This window comes from Excalfactoria chinensis, chromosome 3 (assembly GCF_039878825.1).
Source record: "Excalfactoria chinensis isolate bCotChi1 chromosome 3, bCotChi1.hap2, whole genome shotgun sequence".
Classification (NCBI taxonomy): Eukaryota; Metazoa; Chordata; class Aves; order Galliformes; family Phasianidae; genus Excalfactoria; species Excalfactoria chinensis.
Window position 1 is genome coordinate 87,015,988 of NC_092827.1, and position 21,174 is coordinate 87,037,161.

The 21,174-nt window shown below is 38.4% G+C and overlaps 1 protein-coding gene across 1 annotated transcript in view; it reads left to right on the forward strand.

Annotated features, from left to right (window-relative positions):
- The first annotated feature begins 5,057 nt into the window (after nt 1–5,057).
- RRP15 (ribosomal RNA processing 15 homolog) overlaps nt 5,058–21,174 on the forward strand; it is a 28,328-nt gene continuing 12,211 nt past the window's right edge. The window contains exons 1-4 of the mRNA XM_072333615.1: nt 5,058–5,204; nt 8,342–8,610; nt 9,975–10,072; nt 10,934–11,135. Of these exons, the coding sequence (XP_072189716.1) occupies nt 5,117–5,204; nt 8,342–8,610; nt 9,975–10,072; nt 10,934–11,135 (657 nt within the window). The 5' untranslated portion in view covers nt 5,058–5,116. The remainder of the gene's footprint in view (nt 5,205–8,341; nt 8,611–9,974; nt 10,073–10,933; nt 11,136–21,174) is intronic.

Below are 21,174 nucleotides of genomic sequence, written 5' to 3' on the forward strand. Positions count from 1 at the left end.
TTTTATAAACACATTACTTTGTAGCGATATATCTGAATACAAGGTTTTTTTCCTGTATTTTATATATTCTTGCGATCTTGGTGTGGGCAAAGTTCAGGTTGCTGAAAACATACTATCACTTGAGTATGATAGAGACCAGCTGTAAACCAATTCCCATTGCACCTGAACTACTAGTAGAAAACAGGATCATTTCATTGAAGATGTTCTGATATGACAGCTGTGCCTTTTTATCAGCATCCAGGTACATGAAGCACATCCCAGTTACAGCTCACATGCTTGCAATCTCACGCATTTAGGCTGCATCTAGATAGTTAAGCACATGCTTAGTAAGCACATTTCAAGCTCACAAGTACTAACAGAGAGATTGCATGTGCTAAGTTTTCCTAAGAGCCTTAGAGTCATGCTGAAGCTTTTTGAAGTGAGGTTTTTATGAATACCCTCTGAAGTATGATAACTCACTCAACTGAATGTTAGTGAACATAGATGTACCATAGCTTGATACTAAATGAGGTGTAAAAACAGATGCAGCTGCTGATCTTGTGCAAACAAGTTTGAAAGTAAATGTTAAGTCCAGCTAAAAAATAGAACTTCCTTGTCTTACAGTGAAATATATTAAAAACTCAAGCTTATTTATTATGAAATCTTTCTTTAGTTCTTACATCATTGTACAAGGATATTATCTCATCATCCTATAATATAGTTTTTGCTTTGTAGCTACTATATTGTTTTTGGCTAACCCTTCTGCATCTGTTTTTAATAATGACTTTCATAGTCAATGTGAAATCACCTGGCTTTATGGAGGCTGTCACAACTGTTAACAATGTAGATTCAGGATGATTTTATTATTTGAGATAATTAGGCATATCTTAAAAAGATTAAAGTAACAAATAACCTTCTTTAATACAAATGTATTTAACCTCCATTAGACAATGCAATAATAATATATACCTCAACTTGCAGACAATCACCTTAGAATTTTTTCCTGCAGTCTATTACTTTATAACTAGTGAGACGTTTGTATTGACAGAATTTACAGAAACTGTCACTGCAGAATCCTTAATGAATACAAACTAAGTGCCTATTCTGGCACTTCTTTCACTATTGAACACTTCTATTTTGATTTGGATATCTTTCTACTATTCACAGGTTCAAGCCATAGTCTTCTCCGTGATATTCTAAGAGCAACAACAACTTTCTGAGCTTAATAGGACTGATATTTTTTCATGTTTGCAAGCTTTTTTTTTCCTTCTCTAGTCACTCATGAAAATTCTTTAAAATGATCGGATAATGAATATGGCTAAGTATAACTTCAATTAAAAAAATAATTAAAAAAAAGTCTTATTAAAGATTTGGAAAAAATATTGACTACTTTTCTTTGTTCTCCAGTCTACCCCGCTTTATGAGTGCTTAAGCATTTAAAATCTACTGAGGACAGAAAAACATTTTGAGAGACAAGTTCTTTTACTTAAGTGTTTCTTGGAACTACAGCTAACTCCTGTGATTCAAATGGAGAAAATCTGGCATGAATTCCTCACAGTCCAGGTACCAGTCCATGTCACTAAAACATCACTAGCATAGTTCATTCCTGTGGAATACAGAAACAAGAATGGTTATGCAGCCTGAAGAAGTTAATGGAACTAGCAAGGAAGAAACAAAGAAGAATTTAAGATTTAGCTACCAGGTACGTTGAATCTTTTTATCTCTCTCCCATTTCCTTATACAAATGTAGAAGAAAATAATTGCTCATCAGCATGATGATCACACACCTCTTAAACTAGGCAGATGTATTTCAAATGGCATGATGGTTTTGGTTAAGATCTAATAGAGAATAATCAATATCTCATACAGATAAATTGAGATAGCTGCAAACTCGAGCTCTTAAAAAGTTAGGAAAACAAAAATTTTAGATTACTCAGGATTATTCCAAGAATTCCATGCACTGTGATAACCTGCCACATTCAACAGGCAATTTTTCACTTCTTCTGTTTGCCATCATTTTTTCAGGCCATGTCTCTCAGTCCCCAAAGCCTTTTATGTATACAATGTGGTTTTCAACACTTAGGAGGATAACAGTTGTTCAAGTAGTTCAGTAGTTATCTAAGTTGTAAAAGACATATTTATGTTTCCAAATATAGGTGTAAATGTATTAAAATGTTATGTTTACCTTTCTGTCTTTCTCCCTCTTCCCCATTTCTGACATATTAAAATTTACTTTGCTGTATGTCTGTAAGACTCAGGGTCCAAATAAATACTTAGTGACAAAAAAAAAAAAGGAAGCTTCAGCTTGATCTTGCTGGACTATAAATTACATGAGGCAAAAAAAAAAAATGCAAAAGATCATGTAGTTTTTGATAATGACTTATTAAATGCCAATTCATGGCATTTAACAGAACAGTGATTATCAAGTGACGGAACAGTTTCTGTGATTTACTCATGGGGTGCTCTTCTTTAATCTGTAAATACCCTGAAGAACTGGGGGGAAAAATATGGCACCAGCTAGCCAAAGAAATGGAAATGAGAATCAACATGTTTAAATCCTGTGGCACTGGAGTGCTTTATCATGCTCATCTTTTATCTGGAGTTATTGATCCCTTTTAGTGCAGCAACCAGGCTGTGAATATGACCTATGAAAGTGGCAAAGATTTTAAACTTTATTACATTGGCTTGGGATTCAGCCCTCATTGGAACTGAAAGGACAATCATTCTGGGGATACAAGTGATTCAAAGCAATTTGTTCAAAAAGCAAAGAGGAAGAGAGTGGTAGCAGTCACTGGGGAAAGTCACAAAGGAAAACAAATCAGAAACACTGAAACATTCACTCTAGATAAGGCCACAATTCATGAGAAGTTGAGGATAATGCCAGAAACCTATGAGGAACGTGTAAATGCTCAGTTCTCCTGGATGCCAATAGCAATTCCTAGCACACAAAGAACAGGTAATATGATTCTTTAGAAATGATCACAGTGCTATTTTTATTCTTAGTCTATTAAGCATGAGGATTTGATCCAAAGGCCACTGGAAGCAGAAAGTCTCTGTGCTTAAATCCACAGCGCTGGATCGATATAAAGTGAAAAGCACTGCTCTTGTTAAAAGCTCCCTACACTACTGCAGGGTCATGGATACTTACATATGTTGTGTGTTTAGAGGGGAAATGTATGTATCCATGTGTCTTTCTTCATACTCTTTGGAATATAGTTTTCTGCAGAGTCTGAGAAAATCAGTTAATTCATTACTGAATCATGCACTGAATTTTGATTTGCAAGCATTTACATCTTCATCCCTTTTCTAAATTAGGTTCTGACTCTTATTAGGGTCCCAAATTACAGTTTGGAAGCAGTTTAAGTGCATGGGGAGAAGTGCTGGTGTGCCTGCTGAGCACTGTTATTATTTGTTAATTACCAAAAAATAAAATAAAATGTGGAGTTGTTAGATATTAGTCACGCACTGAAGATCCTGAGAAGAATGAGATTTATGGTCACAAGGGTCTTTTTCTGGAACTGTTGGTGCTGGTTCATCACTTTCCAAGATCAGGAAACTTCACCAAACTGTTCAGCAAATCTCTCCAGCTAGCTCAGCAGCTCCAAAGGAAACAACATCAAAAGAAAGCATTAGACTGGCACTCAAACAGAGAAACAGCAAGCTCTGAAAGTCCCTCGTATTTTAACACAACTCTCACAACTCCTCTGAGGTACACAGGAATTCATAAGGATCACATCTGTAGCCCAAAAAACTACTCCTTTATGAAAGAAAATTCTTTCCAAATTTCTTAGCCTTGTCTCCATGAACATCAGTGATGCCAGTGATTTTTGTTGCAATAAATAAATAAACAAAACAATAAAAAGCAACAGCCCCACAGAGCAACCTCTCTTCTTTTTAAAGCTTCATACCTCCATTATTTTTTTCCCTTTTTTCCTATGTCACTCTTTTGCAGGCTTCTTTTCTAAACTACTTATGCTCTGTCACCTCCTTGGCATGTTAAGATACTACGAATATATGCTCTTTTCTCTACAGTAAAGGTGGATAAGAATCCCTTGTTATGTGGAACAAGAAGTTCTAGTATCTAGAAAAAAATCTGGATCCAAACAGGCAAGAACCAAAAGAATCCAGGTATTTGTGAAGCGCAGTCTGGTATACTAATTCAGGGCAGTTGCTGTTGGAATACCTGCTTCACACTCTAGCTACTCTGATATGGTATTTGTAAGTTGTGTGAGATGCCTCATGGATCTCAGTGGATTAATGTTCTTCTTAAAACTGGATTATGTTTTGAGGCACAAGCAGGTCTTCCCCCTGCAGCTTGATATGATAAGAAAAGAAAATGCTTTCTCTGTTCTACCTCCTGTTTATTCTCTCTCCCTGCTGGAGGACAATGGTGCCACATCGGGCAAAGACACCTCTCATACCCTTCCAGTGCTAAGGTATTAGTTGCACACAAGCTCTGGCCAGCTAGAAAAGGCTGCATATAGTGGTCTGGTCTCCAGTTCTGTTTCTGAGTTGGTTATTTTCTGACTCAGAGTTGGAATGTCCTATTTTGGCTGTCTGCTCCACATATGAAGAGCAAAAGAAGAGTTCTCTACTCTTGCCTTTCTGTATGATGTGAGGTACACCTCACTATATCTTGGCTGAAATACAGTAACTTAGTCCATTATCAAACCATGAAGATTTTGAGGATTAAGAAATTCCAGCCAATACATGTTTCCACAGGACAACCCCAATTAGTACACTTTGCTATGCCTATATTGCATCCCTAGTCCTCTCCCATACAGGCTTCCAAAGGTGTGAACTAGCAGTAACTTCATAACCAAGGTAATTGGACTTCTCCTAGTATTGCTGATATATGAACATTAGGCAGACAAAACAAACAAGCAACCTCAGAAAACAAAAAACCCACAACAAACCACCACATTTAAAATCTCAGGAAACACTGGTGAGCTGCATATCTATGCGCCACCTTATTTACTTTTTAGTTGTTGGCTGTGCTGCATATGCAGATCAAAGTTTCATGCTCCGTCTCATTAGCCATGGTTTTATTACAGGCTTGAACACTCAGAATACCAGTCCGGCCCGGAACCTTTGTCGGGCGGAACTCAGGTTGGCGGCGAGGGAGTCGGACCGGAAGATGCTCAGAAGACGCCGTGCAGTGAAGATGGCGGCCGCCGTGGAGATATCACGAGGGAAGGCGGCAGCGGGCGAGGAGCTTGCTAGCGGTAACAGGGGGTAGCGGTAACGAGGGGGGATGTTCCTGTTCCTCTCCCTTGGTCCCCTCCCTGGGTTGCGACCTTCTCCCCCCTCTGCCCCACGTAGCCTGCCGGCGGGGTATCACTCGCCTGAGCTCCCCTCAGGCGTGTTCCTATGGCTGAGGGTGTCTGCTGCCTCCTCAGCTGCTTTCGGGTTCCTCCGGTTTCTTCCACTGAACACAGCCGGCAGGCCGCTTCTGGCGGGGCCCAGGCAAATAATTTTGGCTAGTGTGTGTTTGTGTGGGGGGTGGGGGGCCTGGGGGAGCATAGAGCAGTCAGCTCTGAATCTCGGGGGAGGGACGATTGGTGGGAGAGCTTACAGAGCTTCTCTCAGAGTGGTGGATGTTCTTAAATGTACGTGCCTACACCTAGGTTGTGGAATAGTCGCAAATGAGGGAAGTATGGAGATGTTTAGAGCTGGGGCTGGAGAGCTCTGTGGAGATCTGAGAATGGCCTTTCAGTATCTCTTTAGACTGTCAGAAAGGAGGGGAAAAATTGGTTAGCAGAGTCTGTTGTGATAGGATATGGGGAAATGGTTTCAAACTAAAAGGGTGAGATATTCAGCTTGGATATAAGGAAGAAGGTGTTTACAATCGGGGTGGTGAGACACTGGCACAAGTTGCCCAGAGTGGAGGTGGATGCTCTGTCTCTGTCTCTGGAGAGTCTGAAAGTCAGGTTGGACAGGGCTCTGGGCAACCTGGTCTGTTGTAGGTGTTGCTCGTAGTTGCAGGGGAGATGGACTAGATGGCCTTTAAGGGCTTCTTCCAACTGAAATATGTTATGTATATTCCCACGCCGTAATTAAGTCTTTGTATATGGAAATTGTATTAGACTTGAATCACTCTAAATTAATACACGGCTCCAAGTACCAGTTGTGATAGAATTAATACAATGTACGTTACTTTGAGATATTTCTGCTTTACTTTTTCCTGTTGACGCATCCTCTCATATGTTCAAAACTGTGACTGGCTAAATGCTGAAGCCTCAGTCATTCATCTTTCTGTAATTGCTGAAAGTGCTGGTTTCCTTGCAAAATGATTTTTGGTATTATCTAGTATTATTCTCTTAGTTTATTTGGAGAGGGTGCTAGGTACAGCAAAAAATAAATGCATCGTGTTGCAGTATTTTTTTGTTCATGGCAATTTTTTAAGCCTGTTTTGTGGTTTGTTTGTTTTTTAATAGCTAACTGAAAGTTGTTTTGAAGCATATGAAGTTCGCACTTGGATGTCTGTTAGCTGTTAGTTCTGCTGTAAGAACCACAGGTTGGGACTGACTCCTTGTTTCAAGTTATATGGCAATATCGTACCTCGGAGGAGGCCTAGATTTGGAAATCTGATAGGTTGTTTTACATGGCAGGAGCCAGGGATATTGCAAAAAATCATGTCTTGGTCCATACAGTATAAGTTAAAACACTGAAGTGTTCACTTTAGCTGTAGTAAAAAAATAATACCTATGTAGGTAATGAGCAAGCATTCAGTGTTTCAGGTCCATGTTTGTTACATAGAAATAATCTTACCTTTGATGATAACTGAATGTTTTCCTAAGTTCTGAAGGTGCCTGTGTGTTCAGACTGGCTTATAGCACTGTTTTGGTGTTGTGGTGTTTTATTGCTGGTTCAAAAAGAATGTAGAGAAAGTAGAGTAATGAATTAGTCTTATGTATCTTTAATTGAATTTAGGATGGATTAAAAACAGGTAAACAGTAATAGCTGTTCCCATTATTCTACGGAAAACAGATCTTGTCAAGTGCCTCCTGACTTCATTATCATAACGATGGGTTTGCTAAAGTTAATTGAAGGAATGTAGTAATGTTTATGAAGTTAAAGCACTTGATCAGGAACAAAACTTCTGCCATTTTTGAAATACTTTTCCTGAAGTAGCATGAGAGGGATAGATGGATGAAAGGCAGTGAGCTATGTGTTAAGCAGATGAGTATCAATTAGCTCATCTCAGGGCCATTGGCTCTCTTTGCAGGTGGGACTGCAGGGGAGTCAGAAGCTAGCTTTGTTCTATCAATCACTTGGTGGACTTCCCAGCCTTATACACTGTATGTTATGTATGTAATGTGAAACTTCTGGGTGGCATAAGTATTAATGGAATGGCAATGAATTGTCACAGGACACTACTTGCCCATCTTGCACAGTTACCTGAAAAAATAGGTAGACTGAAGTAACGAGACAGTTTGGTGCACCCCAAACTTGCAGTTTGTTACATTCTGGTTAATTGTTCTGTCTGTTAGAGTCTTCATTGTTTGACTGATGATCAAGCTAATGAAAGTAGCAGAATATACTTTGTGTTTGGTTCGCTGTCAAGTTTGCTTTTCTTTCCTCTCTCACAATTCCTTGATTCCAGACATGAGTATTTTAAACTCCAATTCCTACTTTTGTTTTGAATAGGGGACGGGGTAAGTAAATGTGAATGTGGGGATGTTTTATTTGTGTTTGAAGTATTTGAGCAGAAACAGAGAATGGAACAGAAAAGCTCATTTACTTTTGAGGTACTTCACAAATCTGAGTCTCAGTTTCACGGAGCAGTTTCCCTTCTTTGTTCTTTGTGCTTAGCTAATCGTTTTCCTGGACCGTTGTTTCTTTCCTGAAGTATGCATCACTTTCATGTATGAAATACTTCCCTACCTTCAATTTAATCTGCCTACATACATTTAAACACTAGATGTCACTATTGCAGTGTGTATAGAAGTATATGTAGCCATACATAGACACGTGTGTATATATACACGCAGTTAATAATTTCTTTTAACTGGAACGTACCTTTTTTTTCACCCAAATTTCACAATCCTAGTCATAACAATTTTCATTAATATAGTAATAATTTCCAGGACTATCTTCTCCCTTCTATCCAACCTCTTAAATTACTGTAAAACATTGGTGAGAGTAGAAAGCCCTTACACTGCGTACTTTCTAGTAAATTCATATTGGTGGTTTCATACCTGCTCAAGCAGTATCTTGAAGAACTAGTTGTAAAAGCAAGCAGTGTATGGCCCTGAGCTCTAATAACATTTGCATATGGAACAAATTGAACTTGGGATGGGACCTTACTAGAGATGGAAATCTTTATACTTTTTTCTTTTTTTCCCCTCCCATATTCTAGATTCTGAGATAAGCTCGGGACTTCCAGATGACAACTATTCTTCTGGGGATGAAGCCTTGGATGGAGATGATGAGGATGAAGTGGCAGCAGTTGGGCATGAAGAGAGTGCGGACTCCAAAGCTGGTCCTGGTTCAGGCTGGGCAGATGCCATGGCAAAAGTGCTTAACAAAAAGATACCACAAAATAAGTCCACCATCTTGGCCAAGAATAAAAAACTGGAGAAGGAGAGAGAAAAGGAGAAACAAGAAAGACTGGAGAAGAGGATGAAGGTGAGAAAAAGACTTGGCATTTCATTGTACAGTCACGGTCAGATAGGGATGTGGGCAAGATCACCCAAGCAGGGACTTTGAAGAGCAGCACCCATTTCTCAGTTTTGGAATCTCTCTGCCATTCTCACCCTCAGGCAGCTTCATTTTTGTGACCTTCCAGGCAGTTATGCTGTCAAGGTTTTTTCCTTACTGTTTCTTCTGGGCCATCAGATAAGCTGATCTTTGGCAGTAGGGTGTTTGCTGTCAGCCATCTTAAGGTGATTTTGTTGAGAGGATGAAAGAAGCAGCTTTAAGCTTGGAGACTGCTGTTTGCTATTGCTAATGAAAGATGTAACTCTTTATTGACGTTAGGAGTGAAAGTAGTTTTACTTGTAGAAGATGAGGAAGAGAAGACAGAACAGCAGGCAGTCAAATTCTTTTGTGAGTCCAAAATCAAAGGCCTCAAGGTTGAGATTTCAGTAATCCATAATGTGCTTTTGATTCAATTTGCCCCTTTTGGTTTTCCATGGTAGGTGGTATGGTGGTGTCTGTGCTCTAAATTACTTCTAATTCTGAAAATGATGCAAAGAAAATAAAACTGTAGTGGTTTTTAGTGTTTTTTTATTTTATTTTTCTTTGGTGGAATTTTAATTCCACACTGTAATTGTTTCACCTCCAGGCTGAAAATTCATTAATAGTTCTAATGTTTCCTCTTGCTAGTTCTGTTTAAGTAGGTTAACAAAATTTTCTGCTGATAATCTGGGACAGTCAGCAGGTAGGCTACAGCCTGCCCCTTTAATAGAGCTTTGGTAAGGTATCTCCTCAATTCTAGCTGTCCTAAATATTTGTTGTTACCCAGTAAATGTGGAAGTACTGTAAAGCAGAGGTAAGATGCAGGTCTCTAAGCTAACCAGTTCACCCTTAGAAAAACTTCAGGTCAGTCTGGCTTTTCTTAATTTCTTGCTGATGCGAGCTAGAACGCAGCAGGTCTTTTGGTCAAAGGTCGAAACTTGGTCATAAACTTGTGAGTTCATAGTAGTCTGCCTGAAATTATAAAGATAAGGACTCTGAAATTCCATGAAAAGCTTCTTGTATAAAAAACACTTAATGAAATACCCTTTTTGCTTGTCTCATCCAGAAACATCACTCTGTCACAACTTTCTGTTGTAGAAGGGAAATGATTGAGATTTCATTGGGGTCCTATTTTGGTAGGCAGAAGAGACAAGCCTTAGATCTATTGTCCACTGTTGGAGCTGCCCTTACCATCAACCAAACAGAGCTTTGTTGACTTATCTTTTTTTGTTCTTCTTACTGCATGTTGTTAGAGTATGCTGCATTCTTAAATGCCCCATGCCACTTACTTTATGTAACAATATTTATAACAGCTCGATAAAAAGCGGGAGTGGGAAATGATGTGCCGAGTGAAGCCAGATGTTGTCAGAGACAGAGACAGAGAGAGAAATCTTCAGAGAATTGCCACAAGGTAAGAGTTTTTTTGAAAGCTTTCTTTAAATATATGTATGTCTTAAAGGGAGGAAAAGGGGAAGAAAAGGCCTGTGCAGGTAGTCTGTTTCCAATCAGATTGAACTCTTAAGAAGTGACTAGCAGGAGCCAAGTGATTTATATGCTGATCTATGTTTTACAGTATCAAATTCAACAAGAGATTTCAAATGGTTTGTGAAAGCATAAAAATGTAGACAATAATGTAATGTTTGCTTAACAGAAGTGCTTTGTTAGACTCTGTTATTTGGTTAATTTAATGCTTTAAGAACACGGAACAGTTGTTTCTGCTGTTCTGTTTTTCTCTGCAGAGAATTCACCAGATCCATGGCTGCTAAGTACAGTTGCCTGATTTGCATTATTGTAGTGGTGCTCGTCTAGTTCTTTGTGGAGCACCGTGTTGATGTTCTGTTTGTATCTGCTTGTTTCCTTACAGGACTCGCTCCTGTCCCTTGTACCCCTGCTTCAGCTGCTCTTAAATTCTCGTATGAGGAATTTAATAGCTGGTTGTAGAATGACTAGCATCCTTCTGGGGTTGAAACGGGTTTTTGTATTGATGGTAGTACAATGTATCGTGCTTGTTTTGGGATCTGAAAAGTTGTGTGTGGATTTTGTCGCTGGTTTCTAGTAATAAGTGGGAAGAAAGATTGAAAATTGAAAGCCTCTTGTATTGTAGTGAATGTTACTTAACAGAACTGAGATTCTGAGTTTTTAGGAACTAGAAGCCAGCTAACATCTGAACTGGTTAGTTTCTTTGATAGAAGGTTCATATCTATAAAAGCAACATGAATTTAAAGGTTTTTTTGTTTTTTGTTCATTTCCTTTCCATTGCCCACCACCTTAGAGGTGTTGTGCAGTTATTTAATGCTGTCAGGACACACCAAAAGAATGTTGATGAGAAAGTGAAGAAAGGTGCGAAATCTGAAAGGCAACGTGCTAAACTGCTATCATCCGTTTCAAAGAAAGATTTCATCAATGTTTTAAGAAGCATGGAGGGTGCTAAAGGAAACCATAACTCTGCTAAGAAGGCTGCAAAAAGTGAACAGGTAGGCTTGCACCTTCTCAGTGTATTTGCATGTAGTCTGCTGATGTGCTCCCTGTGCAGAACAGCTGTATCAAAGTGCCGTGTTTTGTTTTGTTTTTTTTCTATTACTTAGCCTTTTTTACCTTTACATAGCTATCCTGAGAGATCATCAAGCATTTTGTGCAAATAACTTGTTTTACCTGTGCTTTTATTAAAATGCATATATTAAATTATATTTTAATTATTATTTTTGTATTGAGTTTTGCGCATTGTGGAACAGACTGCTAAATCATAACGAATGTGTGGAGTTTGGGCAGTAGTAATTACCAGCTCTCTAAAATTGTTGGAAGATGTGGTACCTATTTATCTGGCATGGTGTGTATGACTGTACTACTTCCGTTTTCCCACAGATTCAGACACTTCAAACTCATTTTCTCTGGTTGATTAAGGAACTTTGGGGCTTTGACTTAACAAGTGAATACTTCAACAGAGAGAAACTCAGACGTGTTAAAAATTTGTAGGCTTTTCTCTCTCAAATTCTTTGTGTGTTAGACTGGTGGAACATTATTGCTGATAAAATGTTTTGGAAAGAAGCATTTTAACACACCTTTTTCCAAACATAGGTAAGATAGGCAGTTTATTTGGGCTTGTTTAAGTTTTTATCAGTCCAATCAATTCAGTAAGTAGCTCAGGGTTAAAAACAAGTTGCTCAGACATACCGTTTCTTGTATTTCAGAAGCTGTGCATTTTTGACATGCCATTTGTGTTCAGGTTTGAACTTTGTGCTTGATAGTGGGTGGAATACTTCTGTTGGCCTAGACTCACGGCAGTTAACTAAGTGGGTTTTTGGTTCCAGAAAGAAATACTTTAATCAGCTGGGAGACAACAGTTTGTCATATGTTTTTTGTTTGTGTGTGCTTGGGGAGCTTGCTGAAATGCTGCCTGACATGAAGAGCTCATAGAATTTTCATGCAAATGTAACATTAAAGTATTTTTTTGAATTCCTTGGATAATGAGAACAATTTAGCTTCGTGCTGACACTTTATTTCTCTTTAAATAATTCCAGCTTGCTTGTTTGGGTGGGGGACATGTGTGTGGCTTTGTTTGTTTTTGTTTGTTGTTTTTTATTCCCCAGAAAGCAGAACATCACTAATAACATTGCCTACTACTATTGCTGATGTTAAAGACTAGTCAAGATTGTTATTAACTCAACAGTCATGGGAATTATCTATCGGCTGCAAAAACATGGCAGACTGACAGTGAATCAACAGCTGAATAAAAACTGGGATTCTTTCTTTCTTTGTCAGATTATAGAAAGGCAATTTTCTAATTACTAGGTTAGAAAACAGACTGCGAATGTTTCTTTACCATAGGAGAAATGTCTTATTTTGACAGCATTAGTAACAGCATATTTTCATTAAAATACTATAGAGAAATAAAGCTTCAAGTACTGACTGGTAAGAAGTTATTTTTGAGCTTTGGTAGGTGCTGCTTTCATGTTGCTTGTAAACAAAAGGTTCAGATTTACAAGTTTTTCATCATGAATTTAAGGCTGTATTGTGAGTTTGTTTGGTTTTTGTTGTTGTTGCTGTGTTTTTTTTCTTTTTATATTAGTGTTTACTTGGATAGAACAACTCTTCCTTCCCTGTCCTGTTATATTTGTTTCAGTGCCTCTCGATTCAAACAAACTCTTTGATGACAGCTTGAAGAGGTGCTTTATTAATTTGCCGTTATTTCTCTTGGGAATATATTTTACCAATTCAGTACGTTCCCATCTTCTTAGTTAATGCCTGAGATTGAAGTCAAATTTTGATCTTCAGTCTTACAATCAGATTTATACAGACATTCTGCTACTGTACAGTATTGCTGGCTTCCACAGTTGTATCTTTGCTTCTTGGTCTTTCAAAGGTATTTCAGAGAATGGTGAGTAGAGATGAGACTTTGAGATGGTGAATTCTCTAGGATCCCTGGTAGATTTTGGAGCCATCTGAAAGCTTTTGTTAGGGGTGGTTTTCAAGCTGTTTATTTGCTGCTTTTTGTTTTTGTTTTTTTCCCTCTCCCTTTGTAGCAGCCTGCTTTCTTTTTGGCAATTGAGAGTATAGTGTGTATTTCATTCTTTAAAAAAAAAAAAAAAAAAGAGAGGAATATATTTATTTATTTCAACATAAATGATGGAAGAGATGCCAATCCCAAACTCCAGGCTTTGTGCCATCAATTAAAATATAGTCCAGAACAATAAAAACAGTACCACACCCACATAAAACAAGCAGTCAGCAAGAAAAATAGCAGAATAAAGTTTTCCCAGTGAAAGCAATACTTTCTTTGCCCACTCCTTGTGCTGTGAAGGGAGACTTGACTATATTTGTGAGAATGGGCAAATACTTAGTTTTCTTACTCTGCGGTGGTTTTTGAATGAAAGATTTGCAACCATAGTTTTGAGGGTTTGGCTTCTTCCAAATGTTAGGAATTACTGAAGATACCCCTTATAAAGCTCTGCTGTAGCTGGCTATTCAATCAAGTATAGGTATGCATGAGAAAAATAAATCAAAAGCTCTGTAAAGACTATCGGTAGTGGTGGGATTTTGTTTTGGCACAAACCTTTTTAAAAGTACATTCTTTTTCCACCAGTTTCATGCCTTCATGGGAAGAGCAGGTAACCCGTACCCCTGCCAGAGCTCGCTGTTGTTTATAGTCTCATACTTCTAGCCATTGGCCTAAACACCCTTTGGTGTACCCACCTAATGCAGCTGTGAAAGACGGACTGTCAGGCTGTGAATTTTTTTTTCTGTGCCATTTGAAACTAATCCCTTTTCAGGTTTTCTGTGCCCAGATGGGAGTAATTACTCTTCTGAGCTGGAGCCAAAAGCTTTGCCTTTCATATCACTAACTGTTTATCAAGGTATTTCTTAATCCTTGCTGAGCCAGCTGACTTGTGTCATGTTTTTCCCTGTTGTTTTTTTTTTTCCTCCAACATACTGTACAAGATGCTTGCCTCTGGGTAAGATCGTGTAATTTCCTTCCTCCACCATCATCTTACCTGAAAGCTTTGTAATGGGGAATAAGAACGTAATAAAAGGGGGAAAAATCTCAGTGTTTTGGTTTTTTTTTGAGTGGGTTCTTTAAGTCTTGAGTGGTGGCATTCTTGTTTTGTGAGGGTTCTTTGCTCTTTTTTTTGTTGTTGGTCTTGTTTTTGTGTAAGCATTTATTGGGAGATACAAGGGATGTCAAGTCTTATTCCACAAAATCCTGACAGAGCACATGTAATTATTGGTTAGATCTTGGCCATTTCCCATCTTTAAAATACTTAAAGAAATGTTATTAATCTACAGGTGTCTGTTTAAAACGTGCAACTGACTGCCTTCTTTTTCGTGCAGATGAATAAGCAGTGACTGTTGGCATCTCGTTCTGCATTTTTCCACAGTTTCCATACAACATAACTGGGGAGGGAGTAAATGCTTTCATTGTTTTCATCTATATGTCTCTTCTAGGGGAAAGAATGATTTCTGTAACCAACTGTAGGAAGTAATTTGTTCCTGAATGTGGAGATGAAGGCATAGGCTTCTGCTAGGAATTTGCTAAGGTGCATCAGCACCTCTTGTAAGTTTAAAAGGAAACGTTTTTCTTAAGTGATAATGGCATTTCAAAGTAGCACAGGTTTATTGCTACAACTCTTGTGTGCTGGCTTTACAGAACTAATTGAAGGAGTAACTAATGCACACATATGTGCCAGCAGATTTGAGGGAACAGCCAAGTACTAGTTTAGTTCAGCTGTGGCCAGAGTCGAGGTTGTTCTTGTTCTCCCAATTTTAACAAATGGCTTCCCATTACATGCACAGAAACCTTAGTTTTAATTCAGTGTTAAATCGCGCACTTGCATCTCTCTCTCACATGTACATACTTTCTTGAAGGTCACTTCCAGTATATTTGGAGTTTGGTTTTAGTACAGATAGTTGCTGATTATCTGACTGCATGCTGCTGTATTTTAGTTTATATCCTTGGGATAACTGTAGTGCAGTGCAGACAGCCACCAGTGTGCCGTACTCTGATTTTCTTATATTCATAGGATGAAAGGTGGTTGTACTATAAATAGAAGCTGTTTGATGGTGAGGTTTTTCATTTAAATGTTTGTAGAAGGATGGACTCACTTTTGGGTCATCAGTAGTGTTGAGTGTTGAAGATGTACAAGCTCTGTTTTCTATCTAATGACATATACCCATGACTGTCAGCATGGAATGTAGGTCTTTGCCACAATTACGTCTGCGTGATTGATAGATATCAAGAATTTGATGCTGTAAGTTTACTTTCAGGTAAAAGGGATAAAGACTGTGATGCTGTATCTCAGGTTCACCTGTTTTTCCCAGTGTTCTTGTATTCAGATTTCTCATTTTATTCTCTATTGCAGGATCTGTTTTCTCTTATACTCAACTAATAGGTAGAAAGGGGAAAGGGCTGTGATTTTGGCACTCTGTTTCTACAAACCTGTTTTATTGTTGTTTTCTTGTTTTGTTTTTTAATCCCCTTCATATTTTATTCCAAACAGGTACTTTCTGCGTTTTAGGGCCAAGAATGAAGTCTTACAGTCTGGCTCCTAATGCTGCAGCAGTCCTAACTACTGTTTGCATAGAAGGACCTGTTTCCTCTTTGTTGTCATCATTCATGCATGATCTAGTTTGATGCAGACTTCAAAGATGCAGCTAGTATGTGATCAGTGAGAACAGAGATTTTAAAAGAATTTGGCTACTGACTTATCAACTGAAATGATGACCTCAGATCTGGGGAGACTGGTCCCCCAGATGTTCATAACTTGGTCAGGCCTGGAAATATGGTAATGGAGATAGCAAAGGACATATTCCCAACTCCAAAATAATCATTTAGTGATTTTTCAAGTTCAGAATGAATGCACAAGACTTTAATGAATGCCTTGTTGGAAATACTTCTTTCCTCTTTAGGGCTGTAGACAAAATGTTCTGAGTTCATCTTGTCTTGAAACTGGTTGAAATAATTTTCGTTGAAACATTGCAAAAACTTCTGCCTGAGGCAGGTGACTGCAGTGGAAAATTTCAGCCTAATGCAGCTGAAATTTGGCAAGTTTAAGTGAATATAAACAGAGACTAACAATTGAAATGTCAGGCAATATTGAAACAGCTCCATCTGTAATATTTGAGTAACTTGTCTATTTCACTGTTAATGCACTGGGGGGCTGTGGTGTTGTTCTGTTTTCTCAGACAACGTTGCCAAGCTGGTTTTCAGTAAAACTATGTCTAAAATAACCACAAACTTGTGGTATACATCATCTTTTGATCTTTCTGCAAGTATACAAAGCGCAGACATCCAAAATGCCAAATCCTATTAGAATTCCTTTACTGAAGTGTAAAACAATGATCTGCAGAATTGTTTTACAAGGAAATTTGTCTTCAGCTTAATCTGTGACTTTTTTTGACTAAAGTTATGGAAGTGTATTGTGTGAAAATGAGAGCTGGGGAAAATCTTTCCATTATTTCTTTCAATTATGCTCTTTTTTCTTTTTCTTTTTCTTTTTTTTTTTCCTGCATCAGTGGCAGAAAACTCTTTTTTCTGAATGTTTCTTTATTCTGTTGGGACCTTCCATTCCATTCTGTTGGGACCTTTCACTCTTTTCAAATTTCAGTTCATTCAGGCTTTTCTATAGAATATGTTTCAACTGTCAAACAGCTGCATCCCTAGTTGCTGCTGACCACTGACTGCATCCTGCCAAACTGATAGTTAATGACTTCTAGTTACTGCTTGTAAATGAATCAGCTTAACATTTTCAACCAACGCCATCCCTGAGAAAATTTCAGGTTAGGAGCATAGACACAGCCTTGTCTTAATGAAGAGTTGTCATTTAAAAAAGAAAAGGCAATTCCAGTTCTACCTGGTAAACTGAGTGGGAAGTCTTAGTAAAAGCTGCTGTCTGCTTCTGGTGTTTTTCATAACTCTCTTATAGGCAGAGTGATGTAATTAGAGAAAATACAGCTAAACGTTTCACAGACTTTATAGAAGAGGGTCTCTGGAAGTAAGAAAGGTTGGGTGGAACTTATCTATCTAAATGAGCTTCCTTGGTCTAAGCAATTGCTGTTGCAAGTTGTCTTGAAAAGCAGTTCCCTTACTCTGAAGTTTTATTAAGGTATAAAATGTTCTTATTTCATGAGCATTGAGTTAGCAGTTGTGTTATAAATGACCTCTGTACACCTGCTCTTTATTTATCTTGATAGAGTTCAACAGTGATGGGTCAAACTGCTTACAGTTTCCAGTGGTTAGAAGGTTGCTGAATTCAGTATTTATTGTTTAGTTTTTTTCCCCATGGAATAATATGACCAGTTTTTAATGACTGTTTATGAAATTGAGTGGAAGCTTGAAAAAATATGTATTAAAAATATATTGCAGTTACTACAAATACTTGGGAATATCCAAGTGTATAGTCTGTTTCTTAACATGTTTTCACACAAAGTTGTGTAGGAAATTACAGCAGTGTAAATTCAGAGAAACTTGGATTTGTGGGTATATGGGATATGTTGCTGAGAATTTCTAACCAATGATTGAGCACCTGATAAGGAGATGGTCAGCCCTGTGAAAGTCAGCACAAGTGAAAGCAGTTCACCTGTATGATGACCAGAAGGGTTGGAACCTGGTTCTCCCTAAGCCTCATTTAAGGGCTGGGTGCTACAAGGGAGGGATCTCTACATGGAGTTTCCTCCTTTGGGAGTATTTGGTGAGCTCTGATCCTTGGGATGGGTAAGCAAATCTTTCTTTCTTTTTCTGTATTGTGACCATGGCTCTTTTATACCTGATATTGCTGCAATTGTTAAGTCCTAGAGTCATAGAATTGTTTGAGTTAGGAAGGACCTTTAAGATCATGGTTGGACTTGATGATCTTCAAGGTCTTTTCCAACCTGGGTAATTCTATGATTCTATGATCACCAATTTTTTACCCCCCCCAATAGATATGGACACCTCCCACTAGACCAGGTTGCACACAGCCCCATCCAGACTGGACTTTAATGCCTCCAGGGAGGGTGGCATCCACAGCCTCTTTGGGCAAACTGTTTGCCAAAAGCCTTTTAAGTTAGAGACTATGAGAGAGGGAGCATTTAGCCAGGCAAGGTGCTTAGTAGTCATAAAAGCTTCAATATTTCATGTTTAGCAATGAAAGTATACAAGAGGCAATTCACTGTGTTTCTTTTCTCCTTTTATGTTTTGCATCGCTATATTTGTTTCAGGACTCAAATGTAAGTGGAAATCCTGAGTCAGAAAACGGAGCCTGTTAGCCCACTTCTTCCTAATCAGCTGTACTTTGATATGATTTCTTAAGTGCTGGAAGCAAGAGACCAGGTTATTTTTACAGTCTTCATCATTTGAAACAATGTTTTGGGACTTGTTTTGCTGTGCCTCTTGTTGAGTCTTAATGGAAAACAGTGGATTCAGGTGATTCAGAAATCTGCAAGCTGATAATTTATTTTTTAAAAGAGGATCAAAATATGCTGATCAGCCAATGGTCTGCATGCTTCTGTACTGTGTTGGCAGGCAAGCTTCTATTAATAGCACTCAGAAAGTCTTAGATTTCCAGCTGAGACATTGCCTAAGTGTCTGTCATAAACGGGTGACATCTGGAAAAGTCTGTTTTGAATTGTAAACTATTTTCTCTGAAATAAGCTATTAAAGGACATTAGTACTGGACTTCTGAAGGATGGTGTGTAGAAGGCCTTCATTTTGAACAGATGCTCCAAGGTGCCTCTGTGTGTTTTCTAGATACATTGTAAGGGTTCAGAAACTGCACCTTGTAACAAGGATGTTGTAGATCAGGGTGATGTTTGGGGTGATACCTGATCCTTAAACTCCCCCATGTCTTCATTACTGCACTAAGTATGTATTAAGAAATATAGAACCAGTCTCTTTTTATCTCTGAATCACTTTTTTTCCCGGGCTGAAATGCTATTTATTTGGAAAAGTTCTTTTACTTTGAATTGCATCCAAGAAGAAAAATACTTAGTTCATTATTTTCCTTTTAGGAATATCACAAGAAGATGGTAAGGAGGAGTCCATTTAAGTTTATGCTTGATAATTAAGCAATAATAGCTGATGGTCTTGGTTACATAACAGATGATATTTTGTAGATTGTAGTTATCTGAGGTTCAGTGTTGGCTGGGACAAAGAGCTTTTCTTTCGAATAGACAGCATGGTCTTATCCTAGTAAGAATTAAGATTCTCAGTGAAGCACTGCATCTACCTTATCCTTAGTTGTCTTCTGAACAAAGAGATTATAATTACAGTAATTTGAATACCATAGCTAGTTATACAAATTCTTGTCTGATAAGCAATGAAAGTAAAGCACCATATTATGTTATTAATGACAGCCTTGATTATGTGCTGTTTTCAACCGTACTACTCCTTGGATTGTTGTCAAGAATTTACTGATGTAAGTTCTGTGTGATCTTTGCTTTAAGGATCCTGTTGTTCAAGTAGATGAAATGCAAAAGCTGTATGGTGATTGATAGTTGAAGAAGAAATAGAAGTAATAGGTGAATGCTGCAGTAGTAGTGGCTAGTATAGTAGGCAGTAATTTCACTGCTGTTGGTGTAAAGGCTGATGAATAGGCTTTGCAGATGTGAGTGTAAAGGCATATAGGGGAGGATGATTAAGTGGTTTGCTTTTTAACAGGGGGAAAAGAAAACAAACATGAAAATTAGCAGTGATGACATATTGGAAAGGTATACTGTCTGGAAATGTGCTTCCAGATGTTTTATCTGATAACCTAATAAAGGAACTCTTTTTCCAGCTATCTTCTCTGTAATAATTTGTGATATACATTGAGCTAGTTTTATTTGTCTTAGTTTCAGCTGGGATGAAATTGTTTACTTCAGAGTGTCTGGTATGATGCTGTATTTTGGTTCTAGGAGAAAAATGGTGTTTAAACGCACCAGTGTTCATAGTTGCTGCTAAACAGGGTTGTACAGAGCCAAGGCCTGTGATTCTTCTCAGTGAAGAACCCAAGGAGCTGGGAGGGAAAAGAATTGGAACAGCTGACTCAAACTGGCCAAAGGGGTATTCCATACCCTATAACATCATGTGGAAGGAGTTTTGAAGGGGGTGAGAGTTCTCTCTGCCTCTGCTCCAAGGCTAGCTGGGCATCAGTTGGGGTATGGTGAGCAATTGCTTGTGCATCACTTGTTACATACATTTTATATATATATATGTATATATATATATATATATATATGTATGTATGTATATATATACATAGTCAAAACTATTGTGCTGTATCTTACTAAGTTTTATCTCAACCCATGTGTTGTTTTTGTTGTTGGTTTTTTTTTTGTCTGTTTGTTTTTCCAATTCTCTCTTCCATCACATCAGGAAGGGGAGAAGTGAGCCAGTGACTGTGAGGCACTCAGCCACCTGCCAGGATCAGCTCAAGAAGAGCTAGTTACAATAGCTCTTCAGAATTTTGGATATCCATGGGGTGTTCAAACCCGTCTGCTTCTATTGCTATGTGTTGTGAATGTGTTTTGGCTTATGTTTAAAATTAAACATTTAAGAATAATATCACCCAGACACCTGCCCTGAAACAGGATAATTCTGAGTGGCAGGTAGTGTGGGATGGTATGGGGAGGTGTCTAGAGCAGCAGACACCTCCAAAGGTCTGTAACCCTAGCAATTCTAAAGAGGTACAGACCACTGTGGCATGCTGGGCCTGGCCTATCAAGCTCTTTTCAACACTATTCAGCATCCTCAAGGGGAAGAGAATACTTCTGGATCTGATGACAATGCAACAGACTCTCCAGCTCCTGGGATAATCCCTGCAGCAGTTCCAATTCCTGCAGTTGCTCTGAGCATTGTCATTGGAGTGACTGCTGTCACTCCAGCCTTTGTGATGAGCTGCAGTTGCTCCTTCTATGGGTTCTGTGGCTGTTCCACATATTGCAATGAGGAAAAAGAAAAAAGCATTCCTCCTATCGGAGGTGTATCATGTCCAGAGGTACAGCATTGTGGTACCCACTTTAAAAAGAGAAGTCCACAAAAAAGCATTTTTATTCATAGGTGAG